The 22068-nt window shown below is 41.4% G+C and overlaps 1 protein-coding gene across 1 annotated transcript in view; it reads left to right on the top strand.

Annotated features, from left to right (window-relative positions):
- MTUS1 (microtubule associated scaffold protein 1) overlaps positions 1 to 22068 on the top strand; it is an 84532-nt gene that overhangs the window by 33721 nt on the left and 28743 nt on the right. The window contains exon 3 of the mRNA XM_075610088.1: positions 14607 to 14673. Within this exon, the coding sequence (XP_075466203.1) occupies positions 14607 to 14673 (67 nt within the window). The remainder of the gene's footprint in view (positions 1 to 14606; positions 14674 to 22068) is intronic.

Below are 22068 nucleotides of genomic sequence, written 5' to 3'. Positions count from 1 at the left end.
TTTGAGTGGATTTTAAAGTGCTATAGAAAACGCCTAAACTGCTGATTGAAAGGTGTGCTGAAATCCATAAATGAATGTTTGATGTTTAATCCCACATCTATCTACATCTAGTTGTAGTAGTATAAAGGCTAGAGGTGTGAGGTGTAGCATATAGGTTAGGTGTTGGCCATAAATACAAAAAAGGTGTGGGGTGAGTCTAATCCTTGCCTGAGCCATTTTGCCTCTGATCTTTGGCAAATCACATTGTCTCATTGTGCCTTCTTTCCTGGAAGTACTTGAAAACAAGATGTATCTCGCCCTCTAGTTTCTGGTAAAATGTTGTAAAAAAATTAACACCAATACATAAATATCTGACAACCCACTAAGGTTGTGGTACCAGTCTGAGGGCAGTTGCAAATGCCCTCACAGCATTATCCAAGTAACTGGTTTAAGAGCTGTCCATCATTAGCAAGACCAATGTATAAACCGTGATTTGAGTTTGTAGCAACGATTCGAGGGCTAACTTTGTGCTTACACCAAATGGGTAGGTTTTTTTGTAGAGGTATATGCCACCTGTCAACTATAATAATTGTTGATGTTTCAGGGCAAGTAATAGAATGAAAAGTAGCGTTGCAAGTAAGATTTCCTCGGTCATTGTATGTTAATAACCGTAATAGTGTCGTGTTGGAACTCACAATTTTACTTTGAGATGCTCTGAAAACGCTTGTTCTTGGTCTAATGAAGGAAGATTTGCTCCAGAAAGTATATCCTTAAAGCAACCCCCACCCAAAATGACTGCCCTTTCCTCTTTTTACACACTTTATGTCCCTCTGTCAATTTTTAGTTACTTTTTTCTGGTCTTAAGGAAAGTCCTTGAAATCATGGCTTCAAATCCTATCGCAGCTGCAAATCTAGGTTTAAGAATGGGTGAAGTTTAAAAAGTCCAAATTAATATAGAGTTTTTGCAGAGCTGATACTAACACGGGTCACTGCTCCAATAAGGGGTATTTCAGCTTGATCTATTAACTGACATTCAGGACAATTGTGTGATTGTGCTGCAATACCCTATATCGGAGCTTGGTGAATCCTGGTATTTTCTGCTGAATTTACCGGTATCAAAACATTCCATCATAAATCTGTTTTCAAGCTAACTTTGTAGACGTCCAGATTTGGGTTTGGAAAGCTTCCCACAAACTTGGAAAGCGTGTGTAATTATATTTCCGATCTGTAGCTACAACAAAACAATGTGTGTATTCCTTTGGGGTCAGGAGAAGTGTATCAGAGGAAATATGAGCAGACACTGGACTCTAGATATGACTGTTAATGATAAAGATTCTACCCGTTGTTTACCTAAAAGGGCTATTCTTAAAATGTATTCATCTTCTTGTTTTACAAGTCTTCAGCAAGGAATGTGTGCGTGATGGCTTTCGTGTTTAAGAATAGTTCCACCCTTTGATCAAAAAACGTTGAAAAAGTGTACAGTCCCCAAAACCAGATTATCTGGTAGTGATAATAAAACTCAAATCTGATGGTACACTTGTCTAAAATGCATTGCAAATTACCAGTACACATGAACACAAATTTGAGGAAAAACGAGTTAAACTGGGTTGGTATCTTGGAGAAACTTTTTGAAAGCCCCAACCAGCTGAGCAAGTGATTCCCTCATCCCCACCCTATATGTTTGAGTTAATCACTCACGCAGGGGTGCGTAAACTGTGGGGGCACACCCCCCAGTGGCGGGCGCTGGATTTTCTAGGGGGAGCGCGGCAGTTGCAGAGGCCCTGCGCTCTTCCCCAAGGCATTTAAATGAAATGACTGGGGAGACGTGAGGCCTCTGTAACTCGCTTACCTGCTCTCAACCGGCTCTTTGACGCCATGACAACGCGCTGACATAACAAAGCGACGTCGTATGAGTTCGCCGAAGCCCGGGAGCAGGTAAGGAGTGAGGGTGCGAGCAGCGGGGGGGGGGGTGAGAGCGCAGGCAGCGGAGTGCGAACTATAAAGTTTGTGCACCCCTGAGTTAAAGGACTATCACTAAATTGAATTGTGGCTTCCTAAATTATGCAGAGTTCCAATATTGTAATCACTATATACACCAGTGTCTCTAAAAACTGCCTTTCAGGACTTATCAATCATTTGCTGAGGTGACCGTGAAATGTAATCGAAAACCACACAGTGCAGTCTATTTGAATAGCTGAATTGTCTGCCCGCACATCTTGGCATGTACAGTTGCAAATACTGGCAGGTTTACATTGGCAAAAAAACTCCCATTTCGCAAGTACAATTTATTATGGTCATTTGTGTTTTTCTGATATGGAGCTTGGGACATTCAGCATTGATCTTTCCAGTGAAAGGGATATTGGTTCGTACAAAGCAAAGATTAAAGTATTTGAGTGAAGCTTTCGTAGGTCTAATTTTAGATTGTGTAGAACATGTTCATCATAATGATCTATGGGGAAAACTGATCCAAATATGTTGAGCTGACCAAGTGTCTTTTTATAACCTATCCTGGAGGTAGAGGCCTCACTAACTATACAAGCCCTAGGGGTAATAATATTGCATACCTGTAACCATTACCTCGGTTTATAGAATATGTTGAATTGAGTTATTGCATGTTAGCAGCTGCAAATATTTGTGTCATCTGAACAGTTGATTAAACTTTCCAGTTTATATTCAGTTACTATTTGTGTGCCAAGGAATACGATTTTGGTAAATACTTGATCTGTATTTGTCAATTGTAAACTTTTTGTAAAATCAGACTTTAATCCATGATCTGGATTTGTGGTGTTTTACAAAGCTTTTTGCATTTTAGGGAAAAACAATGAGCATGGAATGCAAATGGCACAGTGTTTTCTGTACACTAGAATGCAAATTTGTCTACCATAGTAGTCTACATTTTAGTGTTCTCAGTATTCAGCGTTTCCCTTTATGACGAACGACATATCTGATGAGTTACGATATATTCCAATGGGCTGTTTTCCAACGCAGAAAATGCCTTCTTTGCTGCTCACCGCCACTCATCAAATGGGTTTCCGCTTTACAAAGCTTTTACTATCCAATGCTAGTTTCCGGAACGAATTCTATCGGATAACCGAGGACCGTCTGTAGTGTGGTTTTGGTGTTATTTCAGATCTACTGTCACGTACAGCACACGTGATCACATGGCCTGCATATGGGACAAAGGTTAATACACGGCTCTCAAGCTGGCCCACTTTTCACCTTTGCAAAGGTCCCTCAAATTAACAATATCTCCCCTCACTCCGTCCCCATATACCACCTGTCACGAACAGCCCACAAGTGAGCACGTGACTTAGATATGCAATCAGGGTTAATAGACATGTCTACTCTAGCCAACTCACCTTTCTCTGCACAAGGTACTTTCAATTAGTTAATATTAACCCTTTACTGAATTGCAATCATATCTATCTTCTGCCATCACCCAAGAAGTATGCAAAATGTATAATACAGTATATATCTGCCAGGGTTTCAGGTCCCTGTTTATTATAGAACAAACTATGCACTTATTAACACACAATCTGTTGTAGCAAAATGTAAATACTCTCTACAAAGCGTGCAACAGTTAATTCAGTGCCTTCAATGCATCACATAGTAAAGATTGTTTTTATATAGATATATATATATATATATATATATATATATATATACCTCTTCTCTTGATACATAATCATATCATTAGTTATATAGGGATATCAGCACAGCATGCATTATCCCTAGAATTGGAACTTCTTTCTTGTAAAGAGCACATAGTCGCTGCATTTTCACTGATCACATTGGTTGTGAATCTCCTGCTGGCTTGTAAGACGAACAGTTAATATTTGCCAATAGGTGCGGTTCATGGAACAGTGAAAGTATTACATTCTTATTTACACTTTCTCATTGCTCCTGTTCTAACGAGCTTAAAGGTACAATACATAAAACCAAATGGAATTTATAACGGTGTTCTATTTTAAAGAGGCAATCCAAGCATCTTAAACCCATTTTTTTTTTTTTAATAGATGCGCCTTTGATTACCTTTATTGAAAACTAATTACCTAAGATGCCGGTCAATTGGTTCTCCTGTGATCCATCATCAACATTCTGTTTCCCAGGGTTCACTAAATGGCCGCCTTTCAGTTTCAAATCAATCCTTCCGTCAGTGTAACTCAGCAGCTACAATGTGATCTTATATTACTACGGTAACATTATCCATTGTTACAGTTTGATGCTCAAACTGCTGGGAATATTAGCAACAAATGATCACAAATAGGACAGTGTTCCAAAGAGCTTACACTGCTGGGGAAGTTGGTTAAAAGCTGCTATAGAAATCAAAAGATGTTCAGTATATTAAAACTCGTTAAAAATGGCATTGAGTTTAATTTTAAAATACATTTTTTTTTTAGTATTTAATACAGTGATTTCCAACCTTTTTTGTTTGGAGGAACCCTTGAAGTATTTTGAAAAATCTCGGGGAACCCCTATCTGGCTGACACATAATAGGTTCGACAGGGGTCAGTCACAAAATGTCACACCTCTATTTCCTACAATCTACTCATGTATTTCTCTCCCATCCGTCTCACTAACTCTCCCCCCCTCCCGCCTTGCATGTATTTATCCCCTGCGTCTCACTCTTATTCCCTCTTTTCCTCACTCCCTCCCTCTGCCCCCATCCCTTCTCACTCGCTCCTACCTTCCGTCAATTACCCCACTCTCGCTCAATCCACCGTACAAAATACATACCAAAAAAACCCACCCCCATTTACTTTGTGCTTCTTTCAGTTTAGTTACATTGTGTTGTAAACAAGACCTCATTCCCTTGCTATTGTCTTTAGTGGCTCCTTGCATTCACTTTTCTCCTCTGGACTTCTAGAAAGCAAAGCAACAGTGGAGATGTTAGATCCCAATAGGTCTGTTTTATGGTTGCATACACCAGCGGAGCGCAAAGTGGGGGGCGGGAGATTTTGCTGGGGGGAGGAGGTGCGGGTGGTTACATGGGCCCCACGCTCTTCCCCCAGGCATTTAAATTAAATGCCGGGGGATCACGTGAGGCCTCTGTAACTGCTTGCTTACCGGGATTCAGATGCCTGTGACGTGTCGCCATGGCAACGCGGCAAATGATGCCGCGGGTCATGTGACGTCACATGACCCCACAGTCTCATCTGACGCGGATGAAGGTAGGCGGGGGGGGGGGGTTTGCGAGAGCCGGGTGGAGAGAGACAGGGGTGTGCAGCACTAAAAGTTTGCGCTCCCCTGGCATAGATTATACACATAAGGTAGTTGTGTGCTTGAACCCTGAACAATATGATTAACATTAACAGCATGCACCGTGACATCTTTTGGAAACAAGACTCGACATTGATTTACAGTTTATCAGAAGTACAGTATTTACATTTTTTTACCAAGGCCCAGTGCTCTAAAACACACTTGATGTTTAAAAGTTAGGGTCACAGGGTCAGTTTCTCTTTGTTACGTCAGCAGGTATGTCTTCATACAAGCTCGTTCCTTCATGGGCAGAATGTAAGCTTTATGCCAAATTGAAATATTTAGAATGTTATTTGTCACCATTTGATTAGTAATGTGGGTCCATTATCAAGCTACAGTACACCAATGTTTTACTTATCTGATCATTTAAAAATTGTATCAAATACAGAAGAATTTTACAATGCAGCTGATCAGACACGCTATTAGAGAGGGTTGGGGGTTCCTCAAAATTTCAATTAGGGCTCCTTAACCAAAAAAGGTTGGAAATTACAAAGGGTGTCGTTTCTGAATCTATTAATATAGGCAGCTTAAGTGGCTTTAAGCTGTGTGGAAGGAAATCTGAAACGGTTGATTCTGTGTGTTTGTGTATAAATACATACACATACAGGAACACATACACACATACACACACACATAAACACATACACACACAATGTGTAAGAGGATGTGTATGATCAAATGTTTATATGCATTATTACTGTGGGTCTCACTCAAAGATGCCAAAAGTTTTGAATGCAGAGTTACAGCTGCAATAGAAAAGTCATCTAAGTAAGGCAGGGGTGGGCAACTCCAGGCCTCAAGGGCCACCAACAGGTCAGGTTTTCAGGATATCGCTGCTGCAGCACAGGTAACTCAATCAGTAATTCAGTCATTCTTACTGAGCCACCTGTGCTGAAGCAGGGATATCTTGAAAACCTGACCAGTTGGTGTCCCTTGAGACTGGAGTTGCCCACCCCTGCTCTAAGGCGATGTCCTTGTCTTTTTCCCTCAATCGTATAGTAAAGTTGTGTTGTCGCTTTATTTGTTGCAGAAAATCTTGCATAGATGTCTGGCTGCCCCTTCCCCTGGCAGTCTGTTGAGCTTTCTATTAGTTTCTGGACGTGCATGTGCATACTGTATTCCCAAATGGTACATGTATTGTCACCCTGCAAGGAGTCATAGAAAGCTGAACAAGTGGTGCTGGAGTAATGTAGATATTGTTTTTTTTTTTGTGGAAGGGGGTTTCACATCCAATATATTGAGCAATTGGATGTGCGTTTGTCTTTCCAATGCATAGGTCTCTCCTGCAAAACTGGGTAAACATGGTCACGCTGCATCTGCAGAATTGTATGCATATAGCAAAGGGCTAACACATGAGGTGCTTGATGCCCTTTTTTTTTTATTAAATCAGAAATGTTTTTTTCACGTGTAATTTTTTTCTTTTCAAATAAGTATATCGCTCATCAGATAATAGAACTGGAGCTTTTATATTTGTCCTTAAATCATATCAGGATTATAAAGGACATGGGACCCACAGAGAGGTTCAGAATTGTCCGATTTAAACATGGGATATAAAAGGGAATAATCAAAGTATTATAACATTCTATATTTTTAAACCTTTTATACTCCCATGGTAGCAAATGATTTGGGTGTTTATTTTTTGTTTATTTTTTTACTGATCTATACCGTTCGTTAATAAGACCAAGTCTTTTTATTTATAAGGAAAGGGTTAATTCACACTTTGTGTAGAGTAATTTTGTCGAACGTTTCTCTGACAAAAGCATCATAGGTAAGGTAGGAAGGACCCAGTAAAATAATAAACGCATCTTTTTTTGCAAGAACCAAATTGGTAAAACATACACATAAGGAGTTTTTTTTTATCAGGTGGTTTTTTTTTTTGTTAAATGAAATTGGCTCTTTAACACAGGTCAATTGAGATTATATATACCAAGTCATCGTTGGTTTGCAGTGTAAAAGCCAGAGGCTGCGCTTATAGCGCTGGCGACTGCAACATCGCGCAGCGCCATAGCAAGTACATGCAGCCTGTCGAGGGTGCCCATAGTGGGCGAGACCGCAACAGCACTGCAGAGCGACGGAGCGGTCATGATCGCCGGTTGTCAAAGGATTTTGACTTTTTCAGCTATCGCCGCGTGACGTCGGCAGCACTTGAGCAGTTCAGCCAATGAGGACGAACCGCTCACGGCCACGCCTCTGCCATGCCCCCCGGTCGCCCTCTCGTCTCCTGCACCATAGTGCAGGAATCACTATTACAATGGCGACAGCTAACACCACGTGGTTACGTCGCCGTAGCTTTCAAGATCCGTGCTGCTAAACCTTTTACCCCACTCCTGAGTTGTAATACCTGCAGGCTTATTTTCTCTAACAGTGGATGCAGAATGAAATCTGGGTTCCTGATAAACTTTTTATCAAACACATGGCCTGCTAAGGCTCAGACGACGACATTCCAATCTTATCATTGTCACCACTACTTGGCACAATATAATCATCTAGTGGCAATGAAGGAAAAAATGTTCCCTGGTTTTTTTTTATCCGCCTGTTTACGTACTTTCCGTAAAGGGGAAAAAAGAAAGAAAAAAAACAATAGAAAATGGTACCCATGTGTAAACTAACTCTGTATTGTTTAGAATTGTTTATACCCTATATAAAGGCATAAATTATAGGCCAGTTTATGGTGTAGTTGTTGACATCTCAATGAAATATAGAACTTTTATTCTGTTTGTATTCTGGAGGAACAGTTTCAGCTTGTTATTCATCCACATATTTATTGGGCATAACCAGGTACTACCATCCAACAAGGGTGAGAGGCCCCGGTGGAGGGAGCTCTATTCAGAGTGGGTTCCCCACCCCATCTGCATTGGAGAATTTTCCATGGAGCACAGCAGAGTTTTTGTCCAGTTTCAGCAGCTCCACCACCACTTGCCTCTTTTGTGGCGAGCAGGAGTCTTTCATGCTTGTTAGCTGCGCTAGACTGCAGCCCATCTTATCCACCTTGAGGGGTCTTCTCCTGCAGTTCTGGTTGCCCTCATCTCCCCCCCCCCCCCCCTACGGACTTCCTCTTCAACCTGTTCCTGGCATTGGTTAAGCTGGCCATATGCAAGACCAGGAAGCAGTGTTTGGAAGGGGAAGTGCCAATGAACAAAGTGGCTATGTTCCTGGCGCTGTTGTGCTCCCGTATCGGAGCAGAGTATGCCCATGCTGAGTCTACTGGGACGGTTTCAGTGGTTGACTGCCCGGTGCTCTGCTTGGTGTCTCCCACCTTGGATCCTTTTACCCTCACCTGCCTGATTTAGAGCACTGTATTTGGTTTTACAGTGGTTTCTGTCTTTTTATTGATGCTGGCACTCTCCCCTCATTGGATAAAAACTCATCACATTTATTGTGCATAAAATAGTCACAATTTTTTATGCTCAATTTTAACTCCATCTACTCTCACGCGGTTTGTAATAAAGAAATAAAAAGTAACTTGAAAGCGCCACATTACACACAATTTCCAGACAGGGACTCAATGTGTGGGGGATACTTGTTAACACATTTCAATTATTGCTCCATCTTTGATCCTCCTCTTGCAAGAAGCCAGAGATTATTTGCTGACTTGCCTTATTTTAAGTACATAATAGGGACATAATATACCACTTTTTGTGACAGGTGTCAGAGAACATATGGTTATGATATAACACACCTGAACTAAGCTATTACCAAATTGGATTAAACATTAAACATAGTGTCTTCTCTAAAGTATACAAAGGAATGGAAATGTGATCGGTGTAAAGCTGTTTTACCTAGTGCGTGTGTGTGTGTGCGCGTGTGTGCGCGTGTGTGTGCGTGCGCTATTCGTGCCAATCATATAGCCAGCATTTATAGATATTAAAGACAAAATATTCAAAACATAATCCAGCACTAAATAGATACATTAATCAAATATAAAAGTAATCGTTGGAAGAAAATATTCCAAAGTTTGGCCCCCTGCAGATTCACTTACCAGAACTCCCACCTACTGTCTCTGTACGTTCTCCCTACCTACCAATTAGACTGTAAGCTCCTCGGAGCAGGGACTCCTCTTCCTTAATGTCTAAAGCACTTATTCCCATGATCTGTTATTTATATTATCTGTTATTTATTGGATTACCACATGTATTACTGCTGTGAAGCGCTATGTACATTAACGGCGCTATATAAATAAAGACATACAATACAATACAATACTGCCTCAGACTACAATCAAAGTAATTATAAACTCCTGTTTTTTGTTCTTTTAGTTTGCAGTAGTTCAATGAATTACACATGCATTGAAGCAGCTAACTATTTCCTCTTGTAAAAAAAACTTCATAAAAGGCCAGTTCAATCTAATAACTTTTTGTTGTTTTCTAATCTAAATAATATAAACGCCTAAATCTAAAAAAACAAAAAAACACAGAATGACCAGAATGTGTATGCGAGATTGTCCTGTTTATCGATGTCATCTCTGTCAGTCAGAAACCCTTAACCCGCACTGAATAATCAGATTGATTTGCAGGCTCTTAGGCTGTCTTCCAAAATGGGACTACATTTTAGTACTGACTTGAGTAGATATCTGGAAGAGCTCACACTACAGACTTGGGTTACGGCCCCAGTAAACGCCTGGTGGCGCTCGTGGCCTTCACCCGAGCGATCTGAGGACTTCAGATCACTGGTGGTGGGGGCGCGGCCATGACGTCACGCAGCTGGTTTGCCCTCATGGGCTGAGCCGCCGCCGTGACGTGCCCATCACTCGGCCGCCGCGCCAAAAGTTACATTTCTTGACTTTTCAAAATGTGGCCGCGCTTTGTGCTTGCGCGTGTCCAGACTGACTGGGGCCGGCCCCATAGAGGGTCATCTCTTGTTCACGGTCGCTAACACTGGGACCGAGGCCTTACTGTGCATCAATGCTTCAGTTTAGAGGCATTTGCTGGCAGAGATCGGCTTACAGTATGGTTAATAGCAAGTGTTAACATAGTCCGTAAATGTGTAATGCCCGTGCCAAGCTTGTCACTCTTATGGATTTGCTAGACATTTGTTCTCTGGCGACGTTTAACTTTGCCATGGGCTATGTGCTACCTTTTATTGGTCCTGCACAAAAGTTCTTCATAGATTAAAACAATGGACAAAGCTATTGAAACCTTGCAGGTCTCTTGTTCATGTATTAAGTGTAACAGTACTGTGGGAAGGAATTGTACACCGTGTTAAGGAAAGTTTTTAAACATATTTTATATATTCCTTGCTCAATCCCGATGAAAATATGCATAATTGTAGGTCTGTTATATTGATTAACACTATATTAGAAACACAATGCAGACAATCAACTGTTTTTTTACTAATGCGTTTTTCCGTCCTTGTGTCCATAGTTTATCAGGAAACATTTTATGTAAGCATATATAATCTAGGGTAGACGGCACACAAATTAACAATCAAAATAAAAATAATCTTTTGTAGGTACACAAGAGAACAAGGAGGAATTTCTTTCTTTTTCACATTTTGTTTTTTTGGACCATACTTGTTGCTGTCTCATGCACTTTATAACGTGCTTATCTTCTTCGCTAAACACCATTTTGTAACTATGCTCTTGATGAGGTCATCACGCTGTCACCAATTCTAAAGAAATATGTATTATATTATCAAATAATTCTTAAATGTAATAATCTACTGTGACCGACCTGTAAAGGCTCACATTTTCCTGGAAATTTAGTGATTTCTCTGCAAGATATGCTGAAAAATAAAAGGGATCCTGTTTTTTTATGGTTTTTTTAAACACCATGTGTGTTTGCCCTGATCATACACATGAAAGACTTGGGAGGTTAAGCCTGTTCTCTAGACTTGCAGGTGTCACATATGACAGATTTGTGACCCAGTAATATATTAAATGCACTGTAGGATGCTTTAAAAATGTAATCTGTGATACTTATTTTAATAGAGAACATACCATTTTTAAAAAAATTTTTTTAAAATAAGTATTCTACAGTTATTTCCTCCTAATTGGTCTTTTCTATAGGATGGTCTTGGGTAAACGTAGCTTTATTTACTCCACTTTATGAAGAATGTTGATGTTGCTCATTTGATGTATATAACAACCAACAGTAAATGTATAGGTATTCTACAATCTGTTTTAATAGTAATATGATGCATCTATTTTTAATTTTTTTACCCCCAAAACGGCCTTGTGGTTTGTCAGTGACTTGAGTCAGTAGTTGGAGGCGCGGGAGGAGGATCTAAAATTCCCTGCTTTGATCTTCCAGAGTCAGGCCCATTGCAATCAGTCATTTCACAAACGGCAGAACCTTTTGCAGTGGGGTTTAGAGCTTTAACCTGCTGCAGAACTGGGACCAGAGGCATTCCCGCAATGTCACCGTTCATTGTGTGTTGTCTATACTCAACGTTCTCTTTACTACACTTAATACAGAACAGGATTGACTTGTTCCTATGACGTCACTATTTTACCCGTTCTATTACACCTTCTACCTTGTACCCAACCCTGTGCTTTCTCCTTATTAACTTGTCTCCCTAAATCTAACCCCTGTGGCTTTTCCTTCATTTCTCTTGTTTGTCTGCCTTCATTTATTCTTAAACACTTGCTGTTGCTCCTTCTGTCACGTTTTGTTTTGCTTTCTTCAAAACCGGATCTGAAGTATCTGGCCCACAAGGAAAATAAATAAATAAACCCATGCAGATTAGTCCTAAATATCTTGCATCTAGCTCTTAATTACGTCAGTGCAGGGTTTCCATTAATCTTTCCCCTGCAACACTTCTATTCATCTGATGCTAGACCATGGTTTGATTTGAATTGCTGGTAAGTACCCCAGACTAACTTGAAAAAAATGTTCTGTAAATACTGGCCTAAATAATATAACAAAGTATAATACAGTACATGGCAAATGATTCCTCGCTGATTTGCTTTTAACTTCAGGAAAGGCTAACTTTACACTCCACTTAACATAATTTACTGCCCTTTAATGTGCTAGCCTCTAGATATGAGTGTTTTGTTTTTAATCAATGCGAAGTGTTTCTGCTGTTAACTTGATTAAGACAGCCCATTTAAAGTGGTCCTTTTCAATGGAAGATGCCTGCTAGAGATGCAGAGGTTTGTATATCCCTCCCCACCTGTAGTGTTTTCCAGCAGGCTCCCAGCAGTGTGGTGGCCATATTGAGTGGAATAGAGGACACTTCACAGGTCATTAAGCCAGGTAAAGGGGATTCCCTTTCCAGCTTAACCCTTTCAGTGAATTTTACAAAATGTGTATGACGACGTGAAAACTAGAACTTAAATGGTATTAAGGGCCAACATATATGGCTGGAGATGACGTGCTGATATATTAGAAATAGCCGACACAAATTATATGTGCTGCGCCATTAGGTTTGGTTTGTTAATTTTTTTGTGCATACATTTTTAAACCAATAGTAGCTTAGCAAGCCTCTAGAAATAATATAATAGAAATGTAATCCCTTTAAGAGCCTTTTAAGCCATCCATGTTTTAAACGGTAACAAAAATAAAAAATCATATGGATGGTTATGTTGTTGCCAAGGAAAATATGGTAATAAAAATAGGAGTACAAATCGCCAGTATTTGAAAGAAGGATAAACTGTAAGGGGAACGGTTAGTTATAAACCCATGCTTTTAAATGCGAGTTATAAAAATAAAACACAATGCACATCCAAGCTGAATCTAAGCTCCACTTAGCACTGAGGTCACCTCTCCTACTACCCCAGCTGATATTTGAGTAAGTGGCAATCGATCAGGCTAATGCCTGCCTCTCGTTTTTCATATTCGAAAGGGGTTGTGGCTTCAAGTAATCACTGGCTGCTGGTGCCAGGAGCAGGGACTGCAGTGTGTGCTGTAAGCTGGGAGGGATCAGCACAAGGAGCACTGTAAAAAAAAAAAAAAAAAAAACCCTGCACAGTGTGCAGCAGTCAGGCAGGGTCCCATGCAACTCCTCTCAGCTGCTCTTTAAATGTAGCCAGACCAGTTTGGGTTGCAGTGAGTCCACCTGGAGTATACACAGGGACAGCACCTTGGGAATACAGAAGCTGTGAAATGGGATGCTCCAGCAGTAAACTGTGCCTCTATTCTCCATGTGCTGCAACCAGGGTAATGAGCGTGCTTTTTAATTTTTTTTTTTTTATGGGGGTTTTTTATTTATTTTTTTGTTCTTGGAGTTCTTGCAGCAGACAGAGCAAAGCCAACATAGGACGTTTGCAAAGAGAAGATCGTTGCAGGCAGCAGTTACTTGATCTGCTTATACAGTACTGTTTACATCTAGGAGTGTCTCAAGCAGGATGTTAAATATAAGCGGTGAGACTGTTCATATTCTTATGTCAATCTGGGCAGTGGCTTTGTAGACGTAATGTAGATGTGGAAAATGCTTTGTTATGTTAATGCATTCTTTTACGCTCACTTTTTTTTCCCCTGGCCTTTTTCGCGTTGTTTCTTTTGGGGGATATTTCAAATTGCTGACTTTCTCCTTTTTCGGAGGCACAGGTCGCTTTTATTTTTCGTGCATCTGGAAAATTGCATGAGACGCTTTGGTTGCACAATGCGAGCTTGCCTGTCCCTGCAGAAATAATGGCATTATCCTCCTCCTGGGAATGGTTTTTGTCCATTCAATTATATTAATAGGTGTTCCTACATAGTCACTGGGGTTGTGGAGATGGGGCAGATGAGAAGGGCATCTTGGAGGTGGTGGTCTCATCTTGTTAAGAAGAAAAAGACTGTAAATCTGGTAGATTGCGTTTTTGTACAAAAAAAAATCACTACTTGGCAAGAAATGACTGCCGTTTTCTTTGGCAGAGACTCGGATGCAGTATTTTAACATATGTTCCTCCTTTACTACGTCTTTATTATGGTATTTTGAGCTGTCAAATGTGAAATTACTATCCATTTAAATGTTCTTTCTATGTTTTGTCAGCACGGCCTTTGTTGATGTAGAGATCTGCAGTGGCCGGAGGGGGTGGGGGTTAAAAGATATCAGATATGCCAGTTTGCAAAGGTCTGTACAGAGGCACCAATAGGTCAAATGTAACAGTAGGCGGCACGAAAAGCCCCAACTATCTTCTCTTAAATGACGTGTCAGAGTATTTTTCCAGAGCCCCCTTTCTGTGTTGTTGCAAGTAGAGCCTATAGAAGTTTTGTTGCAAGGTCCCTATTTACCTCTGAGTGGCCTGTAATGCTTTGACCAGCAATGCATTGCAAGGGTTAACGGGCTGGCTTACCAGAAAACAATAGATTTTTCCGCCACTATTTAAAACCACAGTCATCCTGAACATGTGGTGGTTTCTCTCTTTCCAGTTAATAGCGTGTCACCGACTGCATGATATGTGACATCAACGTTCATGATTGTGTTTTTCTTGTCTTCCCATGTAGCGTGAAGAGGCTCTGAAGAAACGGAAAGAGTTATCTCAGGAACTTGTTAACTTGCGTGGAGACTTGGGTAAGAATGTGCCACCCTCTTTAGTACTTTTTATAAACATATATATACATAGATTTTAGCATTCAGGCATTTTTTCAAGTAGTATAAGTCCTCCCTCACCTCTGGCTTATTCCCGTGGAAACACTTGAATTCTGAATTTCTCTGGAGCCTGTTGTTTGACCCTGGGTCATCAAATTCCTGGCAGTTATCTTACTGAGGCCAATGGCACAGCCTCAGGAAACAGGCCTGCAATGACCAAACCCCCTTCACAAAATAAAGTGAGCCTTCTCTCTCTTTCCTCTCTCCTGCCAGGGGTCAAAGGTGCATCCCTGCTGACTAGTAGTCAACGAAATACATTTTCAGACAAGTACACAAAAAGTCTCCATTATACTAGGCAGGGGCCTTAACACACATTGCTTTGTACTGTCTGCCACTCTTATGTCAGGGAAGTAGTTGTTAAGTTTATGTAAAATGCGAATTCCACTTTAGAAAGAAGAACATTATTTTGCTTGGTTTGGAGATGGGGTGGTTTCATGTTTTAAGTAGCCCTTTCAGATCCAGAGTGGCCCCACTCAATGTGATTAATGTCTCCAGGGACTATTGCTACTCTGATCTCTATTTAGCAAAACAGAATTAGGTGAGCTACCCCAATGACTGAAAGCATCAGTAATACAATATACCTTTATGAAAGAGCAGCCAGTGGCAGAATTCTCATTAGGCCCGGGGTGGGAAAAATGTCCGCCCCCATATACTTTTGCCAGCTTATCGGGCATGATGGGAAGTCATTTTATCTGTTTGCAGCCGCCTCCATACCTGCCGCCCATCTCCTCCTCCTGAACAGCAGCGTCAAATGACGCCGAGGACGTCTCCAAGGTGATGTCACGGTGTCTCGTTAACATGACGTCCGCTGCGTTATTTGACGCTGTTCTGAAGGAAGAGGGGACGTTAAGTAAGGATGTGGCCGCAACAGCCAAGTGCCTAGCGGCGGCGTTTTTTAAATTCGCCGCTGGGAGCGGCTCAGTGAGTACAGGCACTGGCTCTGAAAACAATAACCCTGAGGGTGATTCGGGGTAACCTGGTTCAAATCCTGGTGTCGGCTCCTTGTTATTTGGGCAAGTCACTTTATCTCCCTGTTCCTCAGGACCAACATCATAGATTGCAAGCTCATCTGGGTAAAAATCCTATGTGCAAATGCTGCTTACTGTGCACTATATTGTAATTGTGTAGTCCATTGGGAGAAAAGCGTAATCTGAAATAAAGTTAAGTACGCTGCTAGGGAAAAGGAATTGCCCACATATTTAAGGATAACGAATGCAGAAACCTGCTTTAATGGACTTTACCTTCATGGGCTTATTAGGCTTAAATCCCTTTTCAATCAGAAGCTGCTAGTAAATGACTCCTTTGTTAAAAGACTTGGAATCAAAATGTAAAGGTTCACTAATAAATTGCAAGCCAGTTTGGGAGGAGCGCAGGGCTTTCTGCGTTTGTATTTGTTTTCCACTCTGCAATCTCTGGCCACATTTTTATCAGCACAAGTGTTTGTGCCATTAAGCCTTGAAGGAGAGGGGACCTCTGGATGCCAGCATGGTGTCTAATACATGTCTGTGCTGTGCCCATAAACCATGTCTGTATTCTAACATAGACCTTTCTGTAAGCCTACAAAGCTTCTTTTTTCCCCCTGCAAGGTCAGCACCTTATTTTAACTTGGCATCTTTGAAGTTGGAAAAGCCTAAAACAAGTCTAGTCAGGAGTCCATTTTAATTTCCCCCAACCCCTTTCTAAAATGTGCAATGTCAGGCTTGGAAGTGACTCCGCGTCACTTTCTTCTCCATACGTAGTTAAAGCGGGAATCCTGCCTATATAGGATGGGAGCCTGGGGGTCCCTGGGGCTTCTAGGACACCCCAGTTCTCACGAGGCTCGCCAGTGAACGTACCTGCATAATTTCACAGGTGTTAAATCTTCTGTGGTGCGCACATTAAGAATCCGCAATAGGGGATAGTACCTTCACTGATAAGTATCTTGGGAGCCAGGGAGTCCCCAGGCCTGAAAATGGGGCGGCTCCAGGGACTCCTCTGTATAAAGAAAAAGGGAGGGGGGAGAGAGCAGTTGGGGGATCGCTGAATCAATTCTGTAAGTAGAATAGCGTGATCGTCACTTGTGAGGGGATGGGATCCATTTAAGAAGCAGTTTACAGTAGGGACACAGTTGATTTTTGAATCAAATTGAATTTGCACCAAATTTCAGCTATTGTCAAAAAGTGACTGATAATGTAAACAAATGTCACATGAATACAAAGTGTGAAACTTTGCTGCCACAGGGGCAGTGATGGGGGTTAAACAAATAAATTTACAAAATCCCACGTCTGGAATGGAAAATACTATCTGTATTCAAGGTAAGTGTGACAGCTGCGCTAAGCACACAGTTGAAGAATGAGAGCACTTCAACACTTCGCTTATCACACTGTTTGCGGCTGTCTGGAGCTCCGGCCTTGTAATGACCTTGTTCTGTTGAATTTATTCTTTATAAAAGAAGAGAAAAATACCCCAAAGTTTATTAAGCTTAACAATGTTTGTATTTCTAGATGGTCACACTTGCCGAGAAGTGTTCGTACTTTTTTTTTTTACCCATCTTGTTAAAAAAAAAAAGAAGTGCAAATCTGTCAAACATAAGTCTCTAATTGTGAAACAAATAGTAACAATTGTAGTGAAGGTTTTAGCGTGTAGACCAGGGGTGCGGAAACGTTTTTTTGTTTCCGCCCCCTCCTTACCTTTCCCCCGATATCGGCTGCGTTATGTGGCGTCACGTTGCCATTTGAACCGGCGCCGTCTTTTGACTCTGTGTTATCATGGTGACGCATCGGCAGAAGCCGCCGGAGATACAGCAAGAGACATACAGAGGCCTTGCCCGCTCCCCGGCATTTTATTTAAATGATGTGAGGAAGAGGGCTGCCTCCAAGTGCTGCACCCTCCCACCCCCAAAAAAGTTGCGCCTTCGAGTTTGCGCATACCTGGTGTACTACTTGGTTGCAAAGTTAGTGCAAGTCAGAATTTGAGGGGATTTTCACTTCCTTTAGTTGTGTTTTTATTTTATTTTTATTTTTTTAAACCTTTTTTGGGTTTAGGAACCCTATAATTATATTGTGACATTCTGAGGAACCCCAATCCTCTCTAATAGTGCATTAATATCAGATGCATTGCAGGAAACTCCAACCCTCTCTAATAGTGCGTTTGATATCAGATGCATTGTAGGAAACCCCAACCCTCTCTAATAGCACGTCTGAGATCAGATGCATTGTAAAGATTTCTGTATTTGGTACAATTTTCAAATGACCTGAAAATTGCAGGGAACCCTTTAGGGATGCTCGGGGAAACCTAAGGGCTCCTAGGAACCCCTGTTGAAAAACCCTGCTCTAGCTATTCTCTTTTTTTTTTTTTTTTGCAGCATATTCTATTGAGCAGGACCTGTCCAGATCTCCCCATTTAGTCTTCTGACATAGAGGTCAGGCCAAGAGTAGGCGAAACAGTTGATAGACATGCATCTTTGTTTTTTGGTCCCCATTGAGAAGGAACAAATGAGTGTTAAGTTGATTACCCTTTGCTACTCTTGTGGGCCTCCTTGCTGCTGTAAGTTACATGCCCCCAGCAGTAGAGGGTAATTGGCCTTTGTCCTTTGACATGCTAATTATATGATTTAATAAAAAAACAAACCAGTCTTCTTACACTGGTTTTGTAACAGTTTGAGATAAACAATCTAATTACTTTGCCTAAGTAATCTTGTTCAGAGAAGGCAAGCAAGTGTCTGGAAAAGATAATACAAATATAACATGTTTATTTGCAATTTCATCAGTATTGTGTTTATCCTAACAACACTGTGAGTTTGAATATCATGTTTGTGAAAACAAGATATTCAAAAGCCAAAATGCCACCTACTTCTATTATCTTTTCTAGTAGAGTAATATAAAATGGTTATTTTAAGTATCACCTATTCCGTATATGAGAATGTATGTTTTCTGTTTGGTAGGTAAGAATACAATTGACCATTTTGCCCCATTTGAAAATATCTTGTTTTACTAAAATAATTGGTGTTCTCTTGACCATTTTTTTTTTTTCCTTCTTCCTTAAACACTTGTTAGCAACATTGACTTGTTCATGTATTTTAGAAAAACATTGGTCACAAGTGCTACTCTTTACTGCTTTTGTTTAAGTGCATGCATAAAGAGTCTGGATTTAATGCACAATACATCAGAAATTGAGGTTGAGACAGATACTATGGAAACTCGAAGGTAAATGCCATAAAATATAGTATCTTATTCCAAGTTAAAGGTGCAAACATATAGTGTGTCAGAAAACATACATTTAACAGTCTAACTGGCTCCTGTAAACAAATCCAACAATTCTAATAGGAAAGTTTTGGCTGCTTGATTTTTTCCCTAAATTAGTTAGCAATTGCATTTTTTATTTTTTTGGGCCTCTGAAGGATCTTGCCAATTAAGTGTATTCTGTACCTGTATCCCACCATGTCATTCTCAGAGAGCCTATAAAGTGGTGTGTAGGAGGAGCATCAGACAAACGGAAGTAGCCAGAGGAAATTCCCTCTTAAGTATAACTAAAAAAATTTAAATGTAAAAATACGCACAGGTGTCAGATTTGGATAAGAAAAGCATCAATCACCCATATACCAGTACACATTGGTTTTGGGGGGGGGGGGGGGGGGATTGTCCCTTTTAACAAGAATTAACAAGGGAGAGTGAAGGTGACCTGTCTAAGTTGGAGTTGTACAATAACCAAATACATGTCACTAGGGGGGGAAGCCTGGCATACTAGCAACCCCGTAGTGACCCCAAGCTGCTAATTATGGGACAATACGCCAAGGGCCAGGCTTTTTCTGAATGACTTGTGCATTCAGCAAACTGCATGCGTATTGCCAGAATCACCTGGCTATTGGAAAGAAAGGGCCACCACAATAAGTTTCAGGATTGTCATGTCGAAGGAATGTGCCTTGCAGAAGACAAATTGCACCTATTTGCCGCATTTAACTGTTATAATGTGTTTACTGGGTTGTGATTATATTATGTGGAAACTTGCTCCCTGAAATCTCTATTCCAAGCAACTATACTGGTCCAAATACTTTATTTAAGTTGCTAATAGTCATTCACCTTCAATGTTCTGCTACTGAGATGGGGGATCTCTGTCACAAACACATTCTTGTGATTCTTTACCAATTGTAGACTAAGAAAATGATTCATTGTTTAACCCTTTGCATGCTGAGGGTGGGGGGGGGGGGTGCCATGTACACTCTGGCACTTTGCGAACATGTGACCGCTCCCTGGTGTCACTGATGAAGGACCAGAAGAAGGCCTCAATTCCCCAGACAACCAGATCTCCCCTAGACAACAAGCAAATCTAATATGACGTAGCAGCTACAGCATAGGAGTGGCATATAGGAGCTATACCCCCCCCCCCACCCCGGAGTGCCAGATCACATGATGTAGCTTCATCAAGGGGCAAGGAGAAGATTTTTCTCTGACCAACGTGAGTAATGGCAGGGGCATACTTACAGGGCAATCCATCCTAGGACCAGTGTACACCAATGACACCTTAATATTTAAGGTGTTACGTCTGTTTTTTTGGACAACTCTGTAGGAGTGCACCTTAGGTGGGACATAGTCATTTTGTCCGTGCGGAGGCGCGATGAGGCTCAGGGAAAGCGGTGCTTTCCCTGGCTTTACACAGCGCGCCGTCCGGGGCGGGTCTGGGGGCAGGCCAGTGACGTCACCGAGCTGGTTCGTCCTCATTGGGCGAACCGCTCACGTGACCGGCCCTGCGCTCTGGCGAGCACCAAATTTGAAAACTTGGTGAGACACACGCTTCCGCAAGCTGCGGCTGCAGGGGCTCAGTGCCGAGTGTGAGCGCGGCTCAGCATGGCTCAGCCTTGCTCACACTACTATGTCCCAGGCCTTAAATGGGTTTCAAATCCCCTATATATGTATAAAAAAAAAAAAAGCAGCAATGGCTAAGCAGAATTGTGTTTAAAAAGCTTGCAAACAAATAAGTTGACCTTCTTCATATACAAGTCTAGTACTTCTAAAGTTGTGGACTCTAATTGCATAGAGAACTGGGTGGCAAGCTGGAACATGGAGAAATCTCTCAACATGTTGCATATACCTGAAGTACTGTAGGCAATTTTCCTGTATTTACTTAACCCCAAGCACAGAGTGGATTCTTTTCTATTTCTAGATATTCTTAAAGGCACCGTTTCACTTGGAACTTTAATATAGTTGTCCAATATTGAACAGGGAAAACGGAGACCAAAAAGCGCACCAGCACAAACGGAGCAGGAAGAAACCAGAACAAAAAAATGATTAAAAGGGCAGTTTAATGTGGCAAAAGACCCATCCAATGCATTTCGAACGTCGAACGTCGCAGCGTTCATATTGCAATATTGAACAGCAAGTACATAAATACCACTTGTGGGCACATTCACGTCTCGGGCAGGTCTGCAACCCTGCCTTTCCCGATTATCTCTCAGCCTACAGTGCTTCCACTGGAGCCAGGGATTCTGGGTAATGACATGCAAATGAGCACTCCGTTCTCCCTCCGACTAGCACCCTCCCTCCAGCTTCAAGAACCATCTTAAAATACACCCCTTTAACGCAGCATATGGGTGACTGATACTATACATCTCATGCGCTGACCTTGGCCCCCTGCAGACGCACTTAGCAGAACACCTTCGTTCTGTCTCTGTACGTTCTCCCTACATACCAATTCGATTGGAAACTCTTCGGGGCAGGGACTTCCTTTTCTTATTGTTACTTTCATCTCAAGTTCTTATTCCCATTGTGTGTTATATTATTCGGTCACGTGCATTACTGCTGTGAAGCGCTGTGTTGATATTTGTGAAGAATGGTGTCCAATATATGTGTGCACAGTTTATGTAATCACAGTCTTTTTTGTAATCAGAGATTAGGAACCGTGCAATTCATCCATATAGTATAAAGGGTAACAAAATCAGACCTAGCGGTCAGTGCACATAACTACCGCATATATGATCCAGATGCAGACCCCTCTTCATACATAAATATCCCCACTATGCGGGTCACAGGTATAGATATAAGGGCTATTGCCCATTACCTGCCCCTGGGGGTGTCTTGAAGTCCAGTTGCCAAAAGTTCCATTGCGTGCAGTCCTGATGGGTAATGACAAGAGATGATGGGAGGAGCCAAGGAGCACAGCAACACGAGAAGATCCTGAGTAGGAAAATAAACCACGGGCAACTCCAGAGTAAAAACGGAAGGGTGTTCAATGTATAAACTCACAGGAAAGTGAGACTGACAAACGCACCAACGCGTTTCGTCCCGTGGGACTTTATCAAGGTGTCACCTTGACAGTCTCACTCTCCTGCGAGTTTATACATTA

Source organism: Ascaphus truei, chromosome 1, assembly GCF_040206685.1.
Source record: "Ascaphus truei isolate aAscTru1 chromosome 1, aAscTru1.hap1, whole genome shotgun sequence".
NCBI lineage: Eukaryota > Metazoa > Chordata > Amphibia > Anura > Ascaphidae > Ascaphus > Ascaphus truei.
This window is presented reverse-complemented; position numbering and strand designations above follow the sequence as displayed.